The 16,137-nt window shown below is 38.6% G+C and overlaps 1 protein-coding gene across 1 annotated transcript; it reads left to right on the top strand.

Moving 5' to 3' along the window:
- DCT (dopachrome tautomerase) lies at positions 1-15,450 on the top strand. Its single transcript, XM_039337638.1, has 8 exons — positions 1-373; positions 5,024-5,323; positions 7,199-7,299; positions 9,180-9,346; positions 11,681-11,860; positions 11,968-12,103; positions 14,571-14,772; positions 15,220-15,450. Exons 1-8 carry the CDS (start codon positions 1-3, stop codon positions 15,399-15,401), a joined length of 1,641 nt encoding a protein of 546 aa, XP_039193572.1. The 3' UTR covers positions 15,402-15,450.
- The last annotated feature ends 687 nt before the right edge of the window (positions 15,451-16,137 follow it).

The raw sequence follows: 16,137 nt of genomic DNA, 5'->3' as shown, positions 1-16,137 counted from the left end.
ATGATAATCTCTTCACCTATCCCACAGCAGAGTTTTGCAGGCTCTGGAAACAAGATCTTGATGGCATTCCTACTGCCAGATGAGAGATTGCTTTGCTTGAAGCTCTTTGCATATCTGAGCCTTGTTGGGCTTCCAGGGACAAAGGCCCAATTTCCACGGGTGTGCATGACTGTAGAAAAGCTGCAATCCAAGGAGTGCTGCCCAGCTTTCGGGTCGAATCCGAACAATATTTGTGGTTCACAGCAAGGCAGGGGCACCTGTCAAGAGGTACAGGTAGACAGAAGGCCCTGGAGTGGGCCCTACACTCTCCATAATGTGGATGATCGGGAACAATGGCCCCTGAAGTTCTTCAACAAGTCTTGCCAGTGTACAGGTGAGAAATAAAAGGGAAGTTCTCCAGATGTTTTATGATTAAAGCTCTGATGCTAGCAGGAAAATTTAGAGTTGTTGTTCAGGTACCTCTAAAGTATTGCTAGGCTGGTCACTGTTCTCTGACAAGATCCCTACAGAGGATCTTAATGTCCTCTTTACTTGATGCCACTTACCACTTTTGAAGCTCATGTAGGTAAAACTATATACTTTGAGCAATCTAAATATCTCTGATAAGCTTTACTAATTGGCTTGGGTATTATTTTTTTCTGCCTGTCCACATTCTGAAAATATTAGCAAAGCACATCAGGAAAATATTTTGCATTGTCTATTTAATAACGTGATCGCTCTTGAGCAGATATGTTCTTCATTGGATGTCAGTGTTTGAGAGTTTTTCCTTTGGCAATTCGGTGTCTTTGAGAAGTGTATATTTTGCAAGGGTGGGGGACATTGCCTCAAGTGACATGTTAGGAGGCATACTCCAAGGAGAATTGGTGACAAAAACTGAAAATAATTTCATTTACATTTAATTTGTTACATTTAATGTTAATGGGATCACTTTCTAGCTAGGTATTTTAACATTTCCCCTCTTTTGTCAGATTAAAAATTACAATGCAGTCAAATCTTTTGAAGTCCTTTTGGGATATGCCCAAGTCTCTGGTGATCAACGTTGAATGCACAGGATGGTCAAAAAGTTTCAAATTGCAACCAGTTACTTCAGAACTTCCTACTCACCAAATAGCTAGAACAGTTTCCAGCAAATGTTTTTAGTTTGTCATTCTTTTCATTGGGACCATTCTGTTATATCAAGGCAACATATTTCTGAGATTCATTAAAAACATGGAGAATTTTAAAGGAGAACCAGTTTATTTGTAGCAACTGGGAGAAGTTGCTGAAGTCTCTACTGTAAGTTGCTCCAACTCATATGCAGATTGTCAGTGATAGAGAAGCCTTCCTTGAGCAAACTGTTTAATCCAGAGCAAAATAATAAAAAAAAATACGAATTTCAGAGTACCTCTGTATTATTCATGACACCCTCTTTTGTATTTATATTTAATTGTGTTTATTTTTGCTATGCCAATTGGCTTTTCTGATTTAGAAACTGAGTCAAAATGTTTAAATGTACCATAGATGTTTTAATATTTTTCTTAATATCATAAGAGCCATTAAGATTCATGTTTACCTTGGGGATGGTGACAAACATAACAAGTGTGACAATTGCTGTGTTCGGGGTTTTCATTACCCAAAGTATAATATTCAGTAGTATTCTTCCCATAGATATCTGTAGGAAAGACCAAGGGGTGAAAACAGTGTTTACACTGTTGCACTTGTATATGTCCATCATGATGTCACAAACACAAACAAAGGTGCAGAGCTTGCATTGTGTTGTTGTGATGTTACTTTTGTTATTTTGATGAAAGCCTCCAATCCTGCAGACATCTCTGATTTTTCTGATCTAAATGCAGATTTCTATTTCTTATTGTCCAAAATAGATAACTAATAACTGCTTTTGTTCTTATGTTCAACCTTATGTTCTTAGATTGATTTATAATTGTTGTTAATTCATCAAACCTTTTAACTAAATTTTCATTCAGATCTTGCAAATTAAAAAGCATTTTTCTTCAAAAGCTTCCAAGAAGGCTTTAACATTAAGTTGATCTGGCCTTTGTATTTCTTTTGTATCTCTTTTCGTGGGCATTGTAAAGAGTATATAATATACAGTATATTGTTCAAAATCCTTAATTTACTATTGTTTTCATTTTTAATATAGTCCAAATCACTTTTATGGCAGGACTTTCACAACAAAATGTAGGCAATTCCTCTCAAGGATAAAAGAAGTAACTGTTCCACAACAAAATACTGCAGAAAAAATTAAGATAATATTTCCCACAGTAGAGATTGGATAGGGAAAAACAAGAAAGTTCCTGCTTCTTTAAAAAGAGTAGGAAAAAAAAAGACCTATACAAAATTTTTATTTCAACATCAAATTTCTTTTAAAACTAGTAAAATACTAAAATCCATGCAGTGGAAGTCCAATGTAAGTAATTAAGTTAGATTACTTTCACTAGCCAGGAGAAAGTCTTCATGTCATCAACTTCCATATGGCAAAAGTGAATGTGTTTCATAATTCCAAGTAAGTAAAAAGAGGTTTTAAAAAATCACATTTATAATCCAGCAGCAGGGTATAAAATAAGTCAGCATTCAACCAGACAATTCTTAGTTCAAGATGCTCCTGGGGATCCCCTGCACGGTTCCCTGGCCACATGCACCTGGGACGGGACCAGCCAGGGAAACGGACTTCCTGGCTGTGCTTCTCCCAGGGGGTGGGGCACCTGGGTGCAGGGCCAATCAGGAGCCCTGCGAGGAGGCAAATCCGCATCAGAGAGAGAGAGAGAGAAAGAGAAGCACAAATGCCTCTCTCTGTCTCTGTCTCTCTCTCCAAATGGTGGAGGCGGCTCGGAGCCACAGGAGCAGGCTCAAAAGTGTCCCCAAAATTTCTTGCTCCATCGCCCCCATATCGCATGATTCTTCCCATTGGTCCACTGCAAATGTTTCTTTAAAATTTTGCATCCATGTTATCATGCAATTTAATTTGTTCTTTCATTATCCATCATCTCTTGGTGGTTTATTTCTGTTCCTTCTTCCATTCCTTTCCAAGAGACCTCACAATCTCACACAAGGAGCAGCAAAGGAAGGGCAGAGGTGTTTTCCTGGTCATGTGTCTTTCTTTCAACACAGGACATCCTTTTTTTCCCACTTATGAGCATCAGGTGTCCTCTTTCAAATATTGTTGGACTCCAACACCATCACTCATTGTGGCCAATGTTGAAGGATTATCTGAATTGCAATCCAACACTATTTGGAGAACATATTTTGCCCTCCCTTGTTTTACCCACCCATCTTGTGGCCTAGCAGTCAAACATAGTGTCCCAGTAAGGGGGCTCTTTTTGTCTTTTGATTGAGGCTTGGAGTTGTAAATTATCGAAATCACAGCAGTAAGAAACTTGATATAATGTGTCACAGGTTACAGAAATCCCAAGAAGAGTTAACTCTTCTTTAACTGCAATCATGAGCAAACATGAACATAATAGTTTTATATGCTTACAACTCTAGTTGTTGCCATTAACTCCATGCTAAAGACTGTGTGTATATGGAAATCTTGAACTGCATTATTGCACATGGTGGACCTTATATTACTTAAGTCTTCCATTTTGTAAATCAGGGATAATTAAATCAGAAAGTCTGACCTATTCTGGTTTTCTTCTGCTAATACGTCTTGTAAATGATTATTGTTTGAATGTATTGTAGTAAGTTGACTGGTTTAGAATAGAGGTCATGGGTGCAATTACAAGCAATTACCAGTCATTATTGCTGTGAGACAGCTAATTCCATAATACATCTTTTCTGAATGCGGGAAGTTCTCATGCATGCAGGCTGTGAAGTACTAATGGGATTCTTCTTTCCAGGGCTATTTCTTTTTCTGAAAGTAGATTTCTTGAAGGTTCTCATAGAGTTAATAAGAAAAACAGTGTTATAGTATTTTACAAAACCTTTCTATTACTTTTTACTGTATCTTTATGATCAATCTGCCAACATTGCTAATAGCAGAAAAACTAATAAGAATTGTATGTAAACAAGGTCAGACTACCCCATGCTGGGAATTCTGAGGTCTGGAGCCCCAACCTTTCTAGATAATGGGAATATAAACCACATTTAAGATGCTCTTGTCCTATGCTCCTGCTGACTTGACTCTAAGAAGTCTTAAGAAAATCCTGCCTGGACTCAAACACTGGCAACAGCTAGCAAAATACTTAATCTAGACCGGGTAGGCAACCTTGGCTCTTTTATGACTTGTGGACTTCAACTCCCAGAATTCCTGAGCCAGCATCTGGACTTTGAAGTCCATGAGTCATAAAAGAGCCAAGGTTGCCTACCCCTGGTCTAGACTGTAAGCTCCCACATATTTCCTGGGACAACTCCCTTGTTTCTGTCACCATCCCAATTTCTGGAAAACAACGGCTAATCATTTTCCTTTCTGTGAATAGATACTATATCCATACTTATATATGTGTTTGTGTGTGTTTACTTATACACACCTACCCACACAAGTTAAGTTAAATTTATAGTTACAAGATTAAAGCATCAACATGCAAATTATGTGTTTTCTCCTTTTTTCCATCAAGAACTTCTATATTCTTTCCCTTACTAGCATTAAGGAAATAGTACAGTGGTTAAGGTTAAGGCTTACATCTTTGCCTAGCACACAGAAGTTTGCTTCTGTAAAACCCAGTAAAAACATTTTGCCTTTTTTTAAAGAAATCACATTTTTTTTGGTGGATTACATAGTTTTTTCTCTCTTCTTTTTTTCCAGAATTTGATTGTTTTACGATTTTTAAATCACTTGGGATACAAGAACTCAGTTCCTAAAGTGCCCAGGTATACTTAGAAACTTGGATGGGCTAACTATGTCCCAAGCTGTATTGTGTTCTTTGAAAGTGTTATCAGTCAAGTTCAGAAGACTTATTTTAACAACTACATTATAACATGAGCTTTGGTAGAGACATGTTGTAATCACATGTATTTGATATTTATGTCCTTTTCTTGGCATTTTGATTCATATCCAGCAGTAACATGATGCTGTTTTTCTCTTTAGGATATTTTGCTGGCTATAACTGTGGCGAGTGCAAATTTGGCTGGACAGGATCCAATTGTGATGAAAAGAAGCCTTCAGTTGTCCGGAAGAACATCCACTCTTTGACAAATGAAGAGCAAGAGCAGTTTTTAGATGCCCTCAATCTTGCTAAGACTACTATCCATCCAGACTATATGATTGCAACCCAGCATTGGTTGAGTCTGCTTGGTCCCAGCAGAAATGACCCACAAGTTGCAAACTGCAGCATTTATAACTACTATGTGTGGCTTCATTATTATTCAGTCAGAGATACTCTATTAGGTTGGTGCTTTCCAATTTGGTGGGAGATTAAGTAGTGAAAACAATATTAATAATATGGATGCAATTTATTTGGTTCCCTATTACAGTGATGGTGAACCTTGTAGACACCAAGTGCCCAAACCCCCACCCGCCCCCACTCCACCCCTGCCTGCTCTGCCCTCAGAGCCACCTACCACCTCCATGGCCCGCTGCAGATTGCCCAGGTGGTCCTGCAGCGCCATAGCGGCCACACCCTTTGCCGGCACCCCGCAGCATCATCTGTGCGCAATGGGATGTGAGGGCGGAGTCTTGTTCCTGCTGCCCGGCTGCCATGTCCTTGGCTGTGCTGCTCCATGTGGGCTGTGTCCGGGACCAACTCTACTTTGGGGGGGCTGCTGATGAGGAGGGGGCCACAGGGGAAGGTGGGGCTGGGTGACAGTGCGATTGCCCACAGAGAGGGCTCTGTGTGCCACCTCTGGCATACGTGTCATAGGTTCACCTCCACTGCCCTATTACAATATTAGGAGATTGATGACCCTTTAGATCAGCTTCCTCCAATATAGGGCTCCAGATTGTTCTTACTGGGAAATTGTAATCCCAACCTGAGAAATCAGACTGGGGAAACTTCTGCATATTGGAATGCAACTCCCATCATTCATAACTATTGGCCATGTTGTTTGAGGCTGATGGAGGCCAGTCGCATCTGACAGGCCAAAGGTGCCTATCTGTGCTATACGTTACATGGTTAACTTGTTCTCACCTTCTCCTGTTTTGGAAATAAAAGAAATAGCTTTTGCAGAATCCAACAGATCAGAACTTATGAGCTAACCATAATTTAACAGCAACTTGATCCATAGAGAACAAAAGCTGAAGAAGAATTTCCCACATGCTGATTTTTTTCAAATTAAGCTGGAACTAAAGCCACAGAAGAAGAGACATTTTTTAAAAATTGACAAATATGATTTGTCCCTTCTTTGGCTGTGTGTTTTCTTGCACAACTGTGATCCCCCAAGTTGAATCCATGAACCAGATCTTCCAAGCTCATTTCTTTAAGTCCCTACCTTGGACTGAAATAACTTAGAAGCTGTCTAACCTGTGGCAGGCCCAATTCATAACTAGTGAACAGAATGCAGTGTGTTTTACCAGTTGCTTCTACAAAGCAAGCATTGTCCTCTTTAGAATACTCCTGCTACACTGAAGTTGTTGAGATGTGAGCATCTGGCAGCACTACATTTTTACCTTAGCCAGTATAAATAATTGAAGGGTTATTTCTGGAGTACTGGAACTATGCCGAGAACTGAGGGAAGAACTGAGGGAAGAACTGTGGTGATACTAAAGGATACACCATCTACATACATCTATGATTTGAGATTTCACTTGAAAGAGGATAATTGCTAAATTGTAGCCCTTTGCTTTGTTCCTCTTGGCCATTTCCTTCTTGGCTACTTACACGTGCATAGGATAGTCACTTTTCAGTTACATGAATATGTCAGGGATCCTTGTGCAAGCAAAGAAAAAAAAAGTTGATGTGGCCCTATTAGAAAATAGGTGGTTTAGAGAAAGCGCCTTTAAAAACACTCCATCTATTTTTTCACATTCATTTCCTTATTCCCGGCATTTCTTTGGTGAAATTTTAACCCACTAAGATTACTTGTAATTTGTGAAAAATAGCAGCTGCTGTGGAAAGGCAGGCTTTGGGGATTACAGATTGTACATCTATATTATGCAGATTTACAAGACAAAGAAAATTTTAGGGACAAAAATTAGAGGGAGAAAGAGCAGAAGAAGGAATGGTAGAGAGGACTAGAAGTATATACATTTAACCTGTTTTTGCAAATCTAATTTATTGTTCAGAGTGTCTTTTTAACTGTAATTCTTGTTTCTCTCTTTTTACAGGACCAGGCCGTCCCTTTACAGCAATAGATTTCTCCCATCAAGGCCCTGCTTTTGTCACTTGGCATAGGTATCATTTACTACTCTTAGAAAGAGATCTGCAGGTTAGTTGTCATCACTGTCTTCATCATGTATCTGAAAGAAGCAACTAGGGCAGGGGTAGGCAACTTTGGCTCTTTTATGACTTGTGGACTTCAGCTCCCAGAATTCCTGAGCCAGCATGGCTCAGCTTGGAAACCTCTCCCTTTCCCTCAGCATGGCTGGCTCAGGAATTCTGGGAGTTGAAGTCCATGAGTCATAAAAGAGCCAAGGTTGCCTACCCCTGAACTAGGATATCTCTTGCCCTCCAAAATGCTCCAGGAAGGGAAGGATTCTCAGTACAGGAAATGAAAAATATAGCTCACTGCCATCTAGTACCAGAGCCAAGGTCAAGTAAAGAGGCAGTAGAAAAATGATAAGTTGGTGGGATCAAAATGGAACATAATTATTATGGCAACTGACCAGAAAACTATAGTTATGTGAGCTATATACTACTAAACTCTCATATCTGCAACCTTTAACTGGGTGAATGGTGCATCATAGGGCAAAATCTGTTCAAACAAGTCTCTCACATGGGCTAATTTACAGAATGTTGGGACCCATTACTCCTGAGGGAATGAAATTTGGGGAAATTGTGGCTGTTTCAGCATTGCTGTGCTGCTGCTCTTTCAGCACCATTGTTATGCTGCCATGATCATGTGATCCTGGTTTTCAGTGCTGTCCCTGGAAGCCCCAGCCCCATGCACAGCACTCTCTTGCCTCACTTACCTGTTTGTTGAGAAAGGAAGGGGAAAGAGGGAGGGAGGGAGGGAGGGAGGGAGGAAAGAAGGGAGTATGGAACAGGAAAGAAGGAAAGAAGGGAGGGGGGAAAGAGAGGTAGAAGGAGGAAGAACAGAAAGGAAGGAAGGAACAGGAAGGAACAGGAAGGAACAGGAAGGAAGGAAGGAAGGAAGGAAGGAAGGAAGGAAGGAAGGAAGGAAGGAAGGAAGATTTTGTGGGTCATACTATAAATCAGCGTATATTAATTTTAAATCATTAATACTATTCTACGGCTCACAAGAATGAATACTGGTATTTACAGGGCCTATCTGAGATAAACGAAGAAGTGTACATTTTCCTTCTAGATAGCTATTTTTTAAAACAGCTGTGTATTTTATAGCTTTTTAAAAATTTGTTCATTCCATGTTTGGATAGATATACATGAACCAATAAAATATGTAATAGTCTGTCTTTTTATTCCCAAACCATAAAAGGTCAATTTTTCAAATCTTCTTGGTGCACGTATGTTTGAAATAGTCTGTTACTAACTGATGTTAGTAAAAACATGTATACATTTCCCCAAGGCTGTCTGTTTCTTATCATCCTTTTCCTAATAAAGAAGTGTAAAGCTAAGAAAAATAAATATCCTGAGAATGCATAATGTCTCCAGATATTCTAGACAGATTAGAATTCCTCTTGTAGCTTGCAGGTAAAAGAACAATGTATTAGCACTAAGAAGAATCTATCTAATTGTGTTGTCATACTCATCTTTCAAATACTAGTACTCTGAGTAAAGCTATATTGAAATCATCTGTGCTGCTTATTTTGTTGTTGTTGCAATATTGATTGGATGATGGGGTTCATTAATGAGAGCAGACCAGAAAACAGGGAATATAAACTTATTTTAAAGCACTTTCTGCCATTCTGCTTAACTATTCCATTGCTGTTGAGTAGCTAGTCAGGATAAGCTTGCATGAATCTTGCATTTAAAAAAATAGGCATGTGTCAGTTGGATAATGAAATGTATGGATCTTATTAATGGAATATATAATTTTCATGGACAAAGTCAAGAGATATTGCAAAGGTATGAAAATTTGTTAATGATGTAAGTATCATTGCCAAAGACCAATATAAAGATGTAATTTATCTCTTTTCTCCATATCTTCTCCACATCCATGTTCTTTAGAGACTGATTGGCAATGAGTCCTTTGCATTGCCGTTCTGGAATTTTGCTACAGGCAAAAATGAATGTGATGTGTGCACGGATCAACTTTTTGGAGCATCAAGGCCAGATGAGCCAAATCTAATAAGTCGTAATTCAAGATTCTCAGAATGGGAAATAGTTTGCAATAGGTAATGAACATTTTGAGACTGGTGAAACATTGATGTTCAACCTGTCCATACTAATTTTCCACTGCTAGTATGGTTAATTATTTGTCTTTCAACTATTAATCAATACATAAATTGAATTCAAATAAATACATATTGTCAACGCTGCTAACCTCGAAGTTCTTTTGAAGAGTTTCATCTATCGGAACCATGACACGTATCTTACAAATCCCTCAATATTTTTAAACATTGACTGATTTCTATAATAATTTTCCATTTTACTAAACAATCCTAAGCCTTAGGATACTTCAGTGAATACTTAATACTTTGGTGAAGGTAGCCTTGGTGAAGTAACACAAGACGGAAGGAGACAATATCTGAGGCAACTTCCAATTCTGTGACTGACAAAATTACGATTATGTAACAAAAGCCTTATTTGACACATCCTTGGTTCAGGCACAACTTTAGCTGGTGCCGCCACTGAGGTAGCCAAGAACATCTTTCTTGATGCTTATGTTTGAATCAAAGTATCTCCGTGAGGGTGCCTCTGGACCACAAATAAGCTTCATGAGTTTCTTAGAAAATAAGAAACATGGCAAGAGATTAGTATGTTGATCTCAGGTAAATTGGGATGGGATGAAAGGAAAAAAGAGTTTAGTAAATCAGCCTTATTTGAAGTTATGTCTCCCATGAATTTCCTACAAGATACCTTCCAAATATTGTATAAGCCTCCCAAAAGTTGAAAACCATTAAACCACGTTGTGTGAATAAACTCCATGGTCATGTCTTCTCTAATTCTCCCCTCTTCCTCTAATGCAAATTGTTTTCCCTAAATTATGAGAAGGAAAGCCATTCCTTCCCTGCCGGTTGCTTTTGCTCGGGGCCTCCAAGCTACCGATGCCAAAACTTTAACAGGATTGAAGTTAACATTGTTAAGGCCCAAATACCTCGTGTTCAGTTAATACCAATTATCTGATTTCTTCCCACACCACTTTAGCCATTTTAAGAAGTACATTTTATTTTATCTCAGAATTTCTAAAAGTGATATTTTAAAGAAATGCTTCTTAAAGAATGGTCCAAGGACCCACCCTGCTCCTTCTCAGGGGTTCGCAAAATCAGATTTATTTGTCAAATATTGAAGATATTTGCAAAAATGTAAAACAGTGTCACCCTTATCACTATTTTTATTTGTTAAAAAAGATCAGATATTTTCATAAAAATATGTTACTTATTTTAATATCTAATCAGTTTAATATTGTTATTTTTATGTGATTCAATAAGTAAACATACTGGAAATATGCAATTTTAGTGTTTTAATACAGTAAATATTAATAAGTATAACACCAACAAAGTATCTTTTGGAGTTCTGCATAATTTTTAAAAGTGAGAAGGGGTCTTACAAGTAAATAGTTTCAGAAGTTGTGTTCTATACAATAGTATCTTCTAGTTTTAGCTAAGGTGGCTGTTATCCTGTAACAATCTTAGTTGTAAACCTGACCTTGGATGTGTTTTGTATTTTGGCTTTCAACAGCCTCAACCAGCACAGTATAGCTGTTAGCTGTGCTTATTGAAGATGATAGTAATTTTAATCAAGTAAATGGAAAGTGCCAAATTGATATAGAGTGATTATTACCAAACATCGTACAGTATAGATCAGGCGTATGCAACCCAAAACACTCAAAGAGCCATTTGGACCCGTTCCCCCCCCTCCCTCCTTCTCTCTTTCTCTCTCTCTCTTTCTCTCCTCCCCCTCTCTCCCTCTCTCCGATCTTCTGCTCACCTGGCAAGCTCGCTTCAAGCTGTTCTCCAACAAGCTCAGGGGTAGGCAACCTCGGTTCTTTTATGACTCATGGACTTCAATTCCCAGAATTCCTGAGTCAGCATAGCTGGGCTAGCTAGCTCTCTCCTGCCTTTCCTGCTTCCTGCAGAGACGCAGCAAAGGGAGGAGCCCTACCCAAAAAGCTTTTCAGCTTGTTGAAGAACACCGCGAGTCCACTCTCTTTTACACACACACAAATAAACAAACACACACAGAGAGAAAGACAGAGAGAGAAGCAGGGAAGTGCCTCTCTCTGTCTCTGTCTCTCTCTGCAAATGTTAGAGGAGGCTGGGAGCCACAAGGGAAGGCTCAAAGAGCTGCATGAGGCTCCGGAGCCACAGGTTGCTGACCTGTGGTATAGATTATCAAAATTCTGCTAACTTTTAAAAAACCATTGTGCTATTAATTGTTCAGGTAACTAATTAAAGATGTAATTCTTTTCTACTGCATAAGTCAATGAAACAAAATTGGTCAGATATTACTAACCAGTTTTAACTAACAGATCTAACTATTGCTATCTGTCTTATTTTGAACCTAAGTTTGAATGATTATAACCGTCTGGTCACGCTGTGTAATGGAAGCAACGAGGGGCCTCTACAGAGGTACCCTTTTAGCAAAGCTGGTGATAAACTGCCAACCCTGGAGGACATTCAGAAGTGTCTCTCTCTTCAGGACTTCGATAACCCTCCTTTCTTTTGGAATTCTAGATTCAGTTTCAGGTGAGTCCTTTGCATTTCAGAAGGGTTTTTTGCGGCTTGCCAATGACTTTTACTTCAAGCTGGAGACAACTAGAAGTGACATGCCTCTTTACTTGCCTTTGCCACAGGAACGCATTGGAAGGTTTTGCCGAACCAGATGGTAACCTTGAGCCGCCAATCACGAGTCTCCATAACTTGATTCACTCTGTTTTGAATGGAACGGGTGCTTTCCCCCATTCCGCAGCGAATGATCCTATCTTTGTGGTACATTCTTCTGCTTTTGATTGCCATAAACTTTTAGAGTTAAATATGACTACATAACAACTTTTTCCCACAAGTCCAGCAGAAAATGGATTTATGCACAAAAAGGAAGTAATGTTTTCTACTGATTAGTATATCTGATCTTTATTGACTACCGTGCTTTTAGCTTGGAAGAGCACTAGGTGGGGAGCTGCAAATATGGTGAAATATGTTAAGAGGTCAGCTGCAATAGTGTGATAGACTTTTAACCTATTAGTGAGTATTGCATGAGCAATACAAATAAAAAAAACAGCTGCTATCTTGACATTATTTTACTGTACTATGCGAATTCCTTTTAGCATACATCAACTTCTTTGAGCATACATCAAAATACAAAATTTACATATTCTATTACGTATCAACATATAGAGATTTAATTTAAATACACCGTATATATGTTTTGGGTTTTATTTAAATTTATTTGGGAGGCAAATCAGGCATTTAATTTATCTTGCAAATCACTCAAAATAAATTATTCAGTTAATTTTCACTTTTTTACACCACGTTGAGACTGTTGCTGCTTTTGCTACTATTATATTTCATATATTCTCTGCTGAGGTCTGAAGCACTCAGAAGTTTATAATTAAATCAGGTTATCAGTTACCCCAAATTAGTTGCAGTCAGTTACAATTAGTTCGCAATGGTAGAGAGAAGGTACAAGAAAGAAAAATTAAAAGATCCAGTAGTATTTTTTTTTTCATCACTTATCTCACGGATTTTGGTGAATTAAAAGTGAGTTTCAAACATTTGAGACACTCCTAATACCCATATTTGATAGATTAGGAGCTAAGAGTGAATTATATGTGGGATGATATTTGAAATGGTTTTCCAAATCCTGCTCCAGATTTAATCAGTGTTATGAATATTCCAGTTTTTTTTTTGCAATACACAGAATTCCTTACAACATGATAGTAAAATCTGGTTTGTTATTTTAAAATGGAACATTTATTATGGTGTTCTGAAATCAAGAGTATTCATTAGCTGTCATATTATTAAAAGCAGCCAAAAAGAAACTATTATTTTGCAAAGATAGCATATGAACGCATTGTAACTGTTGTGTTTTTTCAGTACTTCATTACAGTCCTTTGGATTCTGTGGGCTAACAACGTAGGACAGTTGTGTCAATGTGTGGTGAGAAAAAATCAGAAGGGGTCTGGTAGATTTTTTTCCAACCAACAAATATTATTAAAAAGCATGAAGCTGCAGCATATGGAAAATTACACTTTTTAGTACAATCTGTTTGTTAGTCAGAAAGGTGCTTCCAGACTCCTTTTGATTTTCTGTGAGCTCCCTCTGCTGGTTAAATTAAAGTTTGATCCCCGCAGCTATTAGTACAAGCAATCAAAAGAGGAAGGACTTGAACATTCACTCTTAGTAAATTTCAGTTAAGAGTGCCAAGATTCCTTCTCAGCAGGTTTGAAATAGTGGTTTGGTCTCTGAAGCATCCTCTGAGACCTGGATGTAATAAAGAATCTTAACCATCATGAAGAAAAAGCCAATAATATTTGCTTCAAATAGAAAGCCCTTCAAAGATTTGTTCTGTAGTAATCTGTCTACATGTAGAAAGATGACAAACTACCAGAGGACAAAACAACAACAGAAACAACAATAGAACCCTCTGTTTGTAAGCATTTAGACGTTTTTCTTGAATTCTGAATTCTAAACATCTGGGATCTTACGCTGATACTACAGGAAGACGTGTTTTAAAGACTTTTGTGTGACTGCTGACCCTACATTAAATTTGTCAAAAACTTGTGGATAAATTTTTCACACATAGATTTATTCTTTTGCCAAAAAGTTCCTGAAGTCTGTTAGTTTGTACAAATTTGTTCTTAGAACAGGGCCTACAGCAGGAGGTGAATGATACTGGCTGAGATGCTTTTTTTCTGAGTTCTACCCCAACTCTGATGTTTTAGTTCTGTAGTACACTTCCAGACACCAGGAGAGCAATTTCCCACCAATTTGTAGCAGGAACCTAAAGGAAATGGATGAGTGAAGCCTCTGATGGGCTTAATGCACTTTAAATGTTGACAGATTCTTTTCCCCCTGTGCCTCCATCTTGGAGAAGAAGAAAAAAGACTAAAAATCTTGTTTCTCCTTTCTGTAGTTATATTCCCCCCCCCAAAAGAAATCTATGGCCCCGACTATAAAAAAAATATTTACCTCCGAGGTTTAACCTGAAGCACAGACCAGTTTGCAGATACATGGAATAAGGGTTAGTTGAACCTTTCATAGAATGCGGATGGATAATTCTACAGTTTTTGTTCTGCATCATCTTTCATTCTTCAGGAGAGAGTAGCTCTTGAGTATGATGGACAAGGACACATGGTGAATGTAAATAGTCAGAAAGTGGTGGTGGGTAGTAGTATGTTTTCGTTATATTTGCATGGCCATATTAGGAATTTAAGATGAATGTCAATTGGAATTACAGGTCCTTCATTCCTTCACTGATGCTATTTTTGATAAGTGGATGAAAAGATTCAACCCATTGGACAGTGCCTGGCCCCAGGAGCTGGCACCCATTGGTCACAACCAGATGTTTAACATGGTGCCCTTCTTCCCTCCTGTCACCAATAAGGAAATGTTTCTAACAGCTGAGCAACTTGGCTATAGCTATGACATTGATTTGGCAGGTATCTACTTCTGTTTGAATTACAGAATTCTTTCTTTCTGAGTCACACAACAGCCAGGCACCAAGTACTTCAGTTGATGCAGGATCTTTGTAGTTGATGCCATGGGATTAACCTGCAGATTTTAAAGGTCCAGCTATTTTCACAGCAACCTTTTGAGCCAAATCAACATGAGGAAGCTTTAAATCCAGGAGACAATTGGAACCCTTTTGACCCTGGTTTTTATATTCCCTACATTAAATCTATAATGGCTGTCCCCATTTCAGTACATCTGGGTTATCTCTCCACTTCAATATATCTCTTTCATTGGTTTTTAAATGCAAACATATATTTCTATTTTTAAGAGCTGTGGGGGAGGACCTAATGTTTTTATGATGTTTTTTAAATCTTTGAAGAATGATGCTAACCTACAATGTTGTTATACCTCACAATATTTCTCTACTTTTTCAGAATCTGCTGAAGAATCCCAGGCTTGGGCTCTGGTGATAGGATCCAGTCTTGTAGGAGCCCTCATAGTTTTAGCTGTGCTGGTCCTTCTGCTTATCCTCTTACAACACAAGAGACACCGGAAAGGCTTTGAGCCACTAATGAATGCACAGTTCAATGTAAAACAGTATATGAATGAGCCATAGCAATGAAGCATTAGACATCCAGTATGTTTATTTACAGCAGTTTTTCTCAACCTTGGTGACTTTAAGATGCATGGACTTCAATTCCCAGAATTCCCTAGTGAGCATGCTGGCTGAGGAATTCTGGGAGTTGAAGTCCACACATCTTAAAGCTGCCAAGGTTAAGAAACATTGATTTAGATCAGTGGTTCTCAACCTGTGGGTCAGGACCCCATTTGGGGTTGAACGACCATTTCATGGGGGTCGCCAAACAACGCAGTCTGCCATTTCCCCCCCCCCCTTTTCCTTAGCTGTGCTACTCCCTTTTATTCTATTGGCTTTCAAAAGCCAATAGGAATTGTCCAGGCTGTCTCTGCCCTGCTGAGCCCACCAAAAGTCCCATTCTGCAAACGGTGCTGCACCAGTTGAGTAGTCCTCGACTTACGACAGGTTGAGTAATCCTTGGCTTACGACCGGTTGGGGGTCGCGGCATTAAAAAGGTTGAGAACCACTGATTTAGAGCAAACTTATTTCAACATTATAAAATTAGGTGCTTAACTGGATAGGAAGGAATCATTTCAGCACATAAGAATGTGCTGAAAGGCATTTATTCATCATTATATTCTTTTAGAGAAATTATTTCAGCACAAGTTTCCAAAAACTGCAAATAGACAAGACCAGAGACATAAATTTGAGAAGGGTGACCATGTACAAGGGCAATTCGGAAATAAACCTCTGTTTGGTTATCAGTGACAGACAC

Source organism: Crotalus tigris, unplaced genomic scaffold (assembly GCF_016545835.1).
Source record: "Crotalus tigris isolate CLP2741 ecotype Arizona unplaced genomic scaffold, ASM1654583v1 scf7180000017685.4511686, whole genome shotgun sequence".
Classification (NCBI taxonomy): Eukaryota; Metazoa; Chordata; class Lepidosauria; order Squamata; family Viperidae; genus Crotalus; species Crotalus tigris.
The sequence above is the reverse complement of the archived record's forward strand: the minus strand, read 5'-3'. Positions and strand labels throughout refer to the sequence as shown.

What these genes read in the sequence shown, in the direction of transcription:
- DCT (XM_039337638.1), top strand. Translation starts at nt 1, where the DNA reads ATGATAATCTCTTCACCTATCCCACAGCAGAGTTTTGCAGGCTCTGGA. An exon ending in TCTTAGAAAGAGATCTGCAG is followed by an intron (nt 7,300 to 9,179) that starts GTTAGTTGTCAT and finishes CATGTTCTTTAG; the next exon opens with AGACTGATTGGCAATGAGTC. An exon ending in CTATGACATTGATTTGGCAG is followed by an intron (nt 14,773 to 15,219) that starts GTATCTACTTCT and finishes CTACTTTTTCAG; the next exon opens with AATCTGCTGAAGAATCCCAG.